At 30.7% G+C, this 6,337-nt stretch overlaps 2 protein-coding genes across 2 annotated transcripts in view; one reads left to right on the top strand and one right to left on the bottom strand.

The window, feature by feature from the left end:
* The window catches only part of LOTGIDRAFT_157259 (hypothetical protein), a gene marked incomplete at both ends in the record, with an annotated part of 5,769 nt that extends 2,942 nt beyond the window's left edge, over nt 1-2,827 (top strand). The window contains 3 exons of the mRNA XM_009049021.1: nt 1,064-1,348; nt 2,237-2,362; nt 2,709-2,827. Coding sequence (XP_009047269.1) covers nt 1,064-1,348; nt 2,237-2,362; nt 2,709-2,827 — 530 coding nt within the window. The remainder of the gene's footprint in view (nt 1-1,063; nt 1,349-2,236; nt 2,363-2,708) is intronic.
* A 1,778-nt stretch (nt 2,828-4,605) lies between these two features.
* LOTGIDRAFT_157258 (hypothetical protein) lies at nt 4,606-5,208 on the bottom strand (the record flags this gene model as incomplete). Its single annotated transcript, XM_009049020.1, has 1 exon — nt 4,606-5,208. One exon carries the CDS (start codon nt 5,206-5,208, stop codon nt 4,606-4,608), a length of 603 nt encoding a protein of 200 aa, XP_009047268.1.
* Between the last annotated feature and the right edge of the window lie 1,129 nt (nt 5,209-6,337).

Genomic DNA, 6,337 nt, shown 5'->3' with positions numbered 1-6,337 from the left:
AAATTGACTTGCCCGAAGATGAAACTACCAAATTCCGTCAATCTAGGGAGGCCCATTGGATTGAGACATTGGATACAGCAAGACCTATAGGACTAAATATTCATCATAATGTAGGCATAGCACCCTTTGTTGTCCCGTTTAATACAACCAGCAATCGAGCAAGCAAGATAGTTCATGCCCACTATAAGAGCCTTCAAGAGAAATTCCCCCATGTCTATAAGCAGAAAATGATAGTTGCATATTCAAAAAATAAGAACTTAAATGATAATATTGTTCATAGTAAACTAAAAACAATCAGTACATAACAGATACTATACTTCTCGCCCATCGGGCGAGTTATTTTTTCTAATTTCAGATCAGAATAAGAACAGAAGAAAACCCAATATCAAGACCCTTAATCCTAATTTCTAAATAAAGTGTCTGCTCCACCCTAGGCCTGTACATTTGGGAGAATCAAACCCTCCCTTCCCCGAAAAAGAAAAATAAAAAACCTAACACTACAGCGTGGATAAATAAAGCGAAATCTTACTTTGTGGATCAAATCGGAGACACTCTTCAAGGTGATTTAGATATGAACAATTTCAAAGTAACTAATTTAAAGTCTCCGGAAAATGATAATGACGCTGTTCACAAGAAATATTTACGGGATCAAATAAATTCAATTGAAGTAAATAAAAACCATTTAGAAGATAAAATAAGTAATGTGAAAAGATTCTTCAAACGTCAAATTGAAAAAATACAGAGAGATGTGACCGGGTATTGTTTACTACTCGAAGAAGCAAAACATTTAATTAAAATAGCAGATAGAAGAATGATAAGAATTTAGTAAAAAATATACCCTTAAAAATGAAACCAAAAACTTTAGTTATGAAAATAATAGAAGCTATTGAAACAGCTTCCCCAACTGTAATGACTTTCAATGGTAAAAAAATCAGCATAACTAAAAAAACTTATTGATATTGTAAAGTCAGAGACGATATAGACTTAGCAAGAATTAACGTGAACGCAAAGGAAGGTGGGTTTTTACCTTTCCTACTACCTTTAATATTTGGTGGTATTGCAGCGGCGGGTGCAGCAACTGGTGGGATATCTGCCGCAGTCAAAGCTGCCAATGCAAAGAAAGCAGAGGATTCTAAAAACGCTGAAGAACGCATACATAATTTAATAATGGAAAAGGAAGCACAGAAAGCAGATACTGCAAAAAAAGGTTCAGGAGTGAGAGATATGATAGGCACAATAAAAGAATTTGGAAAAAGATTTGGGGAAGAAACCAAGAAAACTGTTAAACAAGGATTAAATAAATTAGTAGATAGTATTGACACAGGAGAAGTCAAAGTCAAACATAAGGGTAATGGAATATTTTTAGAAAATATACACACTGGAAAAGGATTATTTCTTTCAAAGTATAAAGGAGAAGGAGTGATTTTTGGAACAAAAATATAGAATAAAAAATGGGGAAGAAATTCAAACATTCAGAAATATTTCCTAGTAACCCAATGCTGGGAAATCTCATCTCACTTTTAACATGTTGACAACACCAAACCTTTTAGATTTCAATTCTCTCTATATCTACACAACAACACCAGAGCAATCATATTATCAATTCCTCAAAGCTTTAGAATATTTACCAAAGAAAGATGTTCAAGACTTATTTCAATATTATGAAGAAAACGAAGAAGAAGTGGAAATAAAAGATATCATAAATAACTACATTAAAGCAAAGAATCCATCTTTCTATCCAACAGACATTAAAGTTTTTCTTACAAAAAATGTTAATGATCTAGACTTGTCTAATATTGATAGCAATCGGAAGAACCTAATATTGTTTGACGACTGCGTAGCGCAAAGAAATCAAGCTGTTCAACAATAATTCTTCACGAAAGGAAGACATCACAACTGTCACTGTATATACCAATCTCAATTATTCTACGGAATGGATTCTATGTTTATTAGAAAAAATGCAAATTGTTTCTTATTATTCGAATTAAACGACAAAGATTTATCTCAAATCATTGTAAAGCTCAATGGAGAAACCCAGATGATCATGGAGATGTATTTGTTAATACTAGAAACCCTGCGGGTGAAAGAGTTATGATCGACATATGTTAATTTTATTTTTTTTAAAAATGGAGCGATTGGAATAATATTTTAAAAAGAAATACAGAATATTTCAAAGCTAAGAATAAAATAAAGTCCCAAGTTGAAAATAATAAATTACAACAACTTGGATTAACAGAAAATCTACAAACTTTATTTCAACCAATATTAAAAACTCAAGAGGATATTAAAAAGAAATTAGCTTTAGAATATAGACCTTCTATAGAACCTTATAAAGATCACCCAGAACCGAATCAATATGGTGGTATTATTATTAGGTCATTAGATGATATTAATAGTCTTTTTTCAAACCCTAAAGCAGATTTACCAAAGAGTATTTCACCAATCATTGATGATGAGGGGTTATTGTTTAATGGATTTAGAATTAAATTTAAGTCAAATTCCCCTATATTCAAAATCGATACAAAAGACTTAATATTTACATTAACAAAAGGTTTAATAGATTTAATGAATGGCAGGTATATTGGCATTGCCGATTACAAGGATTTACTAGCATACTCTACATGCAATAAGAAAGTCGGGACCCGAAACAAAAAGATCTAAAGCAGTTGAAACATATATAAAAAAAGTTATTCCTGATGAATATGAAGTTGATGAAGCAGATGATGAAGCAGATGATGAATATGAAGATGAGGTATCAGATGATTATGCTGAAGACAACAATCCAATCATACAAGAAATAGACGAATTCGAAGATATGGTATCATGACAAGGTATAACGTTTTTATCGAACAACATCTAGGAACTACTTGATAGATTACAAATAATATAAGCGGCAATGAAGGAAGGTCATCGATCACACAGACAATATAATGAAGTGAATTGTATACTAAAAAGACTCCTCGAGAAAGGTATCATAGATAAAAATGATTATAAAAGCGTCATTAAAAATGTCAAATAAAGAACAACTATTTTTTATCACCTCAAATAAATCAGACATTTAATTGTCTCTAGATTACGAACTCGATCGCAATCAAGAATATGAATTGGGTTAAAGTATTTCTCTGTTTACAATTCCATTAGAAATATCAACGAAAAAAATAACCAAATAAAAATATGAACAGATAATGAAGTTACATTCAAAACCGTAAGTTTACTACCAGGAAGCTACGAATACATAGCCATTAAAGATTACCTTTCTGAATATGGAGGAAGTCTAAATGGTAGAAACAATATTGAATTCGAAGGTAATTTGAATCTGAACAAATAGAGATAGCTATATTAACATTTACCTCCTCATCTCTTATTGCTGGTATTAAAAATTTATATTTTTGTTGACTTTTATGAATATCAACAGAGGTGAAATAAACATTATTAAGAAAATATAGTTTAACATATTCAAAGTCTGTTGATCGTAAAAACTCATAACTACTTGTTGTTTCTTCTTTTAGTGGATTTGGATTTCTAATAATATTCATGGATGGAGGAGTTTCCGTCAAACTGACTCAATCCAAGAAGATCTTTATTTTCTTTATCTGGTATGATTAACATTCTAAACCTATCTATATATTTTCAACTCGTTTTAATTTCATATAAGTGATTAGCCTTTCTACATTTTTTGTAAACTGAAGAACTTTACGAGTGTTAAATTGTTTAGATGAATGTAAGTTTTGTCTGAAGAATATTGAATCAACTTTTACCTGCATAGGAAAAATAATTTCAATTACAATTTTTCCTTTGAAATTAAAAAGTGATGGACACCCTACTCCACTATCACAAATACTTTGGGGGTAAATATCATCTGTAACAGAAAATACCCTTATATTTGCTGTAAAACCATATTTTTGATATTCATATATTTTTTATTTATCAATATTAGAAATATCGACAAAACTAAACATTTTTCCAAATGGAAGATTGAAATAGTATGATTTATTTTCTTCCATGTGATGCTTTTCTTATGCGGCTATATTTTTGTTCTGTTTTAAAACTACGTTATTAATTGTGGTTATCTGTTGTTGAATAACACTATCATCAATATTTTGTGTTTGTTATTGAATATAGGTTTTGATTTCGCTATCATCAGTATTTTGTATTTGTTGTTGAATATAAGTTTTAATATCGCTATCATCTATGTTTTGTATTTGTTGTTTAATATTTGTTAGTTTTTTTGTAATTCACTGTTAAGTTTAGTTTCCAGAGCATTTAATTCCTGTTGAAATGTATCTTCATTTTCATCTGGAATGTTATCTATTAATTGTTGAATATCTAATTTTTGTTTTGCAATCTTATCATCTAATTTAGATATTAATGAAATTAAATTTTGTAACTCAGTTTTGTTCACTATGGTGACTAATTGTTTTTGAATAAAACTTATTAAACTTGCTACTTCTTGTTGTAGTTTAGTATCATTAACAAAATTTCATTATTTAAGTGAATATTTATGGTCACTCCTGTTTTGAAAAGATCTTCTTGGTAAGCTGAAAGATCAAAACAGAAGATTGGATGATTAAGTGCAAAATCTACATATTCAAACTGAGGTGGATTTCAAAATAATTCACACATATTTTTATAGTTTCTATACAATTCATTATAATCCTTTGTGGTTGGATTAATTGTTAAAGGTTGGTAAAGATAATTATCGTTGTTTAATCTTACTTGAACTTTATGGATTATAGGATCTTGAGTTTGGTTCATTGCCACTCCAAAGACATTATTGTTATTCGTCTGTAAAAATGGTAAGTTCTTGAAACCAACCATTAAATATCTTGCTGGTTTAATAGTGTTAGTGATTGGCCATGTAGTGTATTCTCCCGTTAAAGTCATGCTACCTACCGTGTTACGATGAAGAAAAGCTATTTCAATATCTTTAGTTAACGAGTTGAATATTCTCGTTTCTACTTCAATTGATGGTGTTATTACTGGTATGAAAAGTTGGAGATTCGATATTTCTAATTTTGCATCTGAAGCATTCTCTCCAAAAAATATCTTATCGTCGTTGATTTCTCTTTGTAGATGAATTTTATATGATAATCCTATGGAAACCTTTCTGTGTTCCAACAGACCGAATAAGGGATATAATTTCCAATTTACCCCACCTATTATTCTCAACAACATTATTATACTGAAGTACTCGTTTTTCGAATCCATGATTAGATGCTCGTGCTACTCTTTCCATTGTGTTTCAAGCAACAACTCTCACTCGAGCTAAATCAGCATCATTTGCAACATTTCTTACCGGTTGTTTTAAAACACTTCCATCGCCAACATCGGGTATCCAACCTGAGACTGAATCGAAGTCTTTATGATATAAAATTGTTTTCAACATTGTATCGAATTCCCCAGGGTTTTTAATTGTTTCTATCCGATTTGAACCAGCTTCCAAAACCATCTCGCTAAATAAAGATGGAATGAAATTGTTTTCTAATGTTGTATTAGTTTGTGGTACACGATTTTCATTAGGAGTTCCATCTTTAATTTTGAAATCACATCTGAAATAAGCATCGGAAAGAAGTAACCAATTTGATAATGAATTTATTTCGAAGGTAATTCTACCACCATCATTCAATTGGGATTTAGAACCAACAGTCGGTGAGATGATAATATAATCCTCCTTTTTCTTGTTAAATGAATAACGAATCGGATCGTATAATTTAAAGATTGGATCAAGTATTTTATTTGCCACTTTTAAGGTTTAAAATTTTAGTAGAAAATGAGGTTTGTTTTTCATATGAAAAATGTAGGGTGAATAGGTCTTTTTTGGGAGAATGTGGGGTGTGTAGGAGAGTACGAGGTAAAAGAGACGGTGAGTGATGCGTGGGGATTAATTTGGTAAAAAAAAAATTTCGGTAAATCTAGCCACCATATCTGACCCGTCATATATATAATCACATTTACTACTAATGTCAAAAAAAAAACACTTCCAGACCTCAGAAAAAAAATGCAGAGCCACGTGAGGTTTGTAGGTGACATGAATATCGAGACTAAATTTCATAGAAGTGATTAAAAAAAGTGGTGGCCAAATTGACTTAACACCGGTTGACTATAAATAGCCATCCAATGGGACAGCGATTATCAATTATAAGTAGGTGTTATTTTCGTACATTTTTCTAATGAACATTAAAAAACATTATAATACATGTAACGCTATAGCCTTCACAGCTAATAATGTCAGTCTTCAGAGAAATTAAAGTTTTAAAAATGGGTTACAAATAAAAAATGATGGTGGCGAATAATTGTTTGCCACACGGGTGGCAAATATCCTCGGCCTAAAATGAAT

Source organism: Lottia gigantea (assembly GCF_000327385.1).
Source record: "Lottia gigantea unplaced genomic scaffold LOTGIsca_13, whole genome shotgun sequence".
Classification (NCBI taxonomy): domain Eukaryota; kingdom Metazoa; phylum Mollusca; class Gastropoda; family Lottiidae; genus Lottia; species Lottia gigantea.
This window is presented reverse-complemented; position numbering and strand designations above follow the sequence as displayed.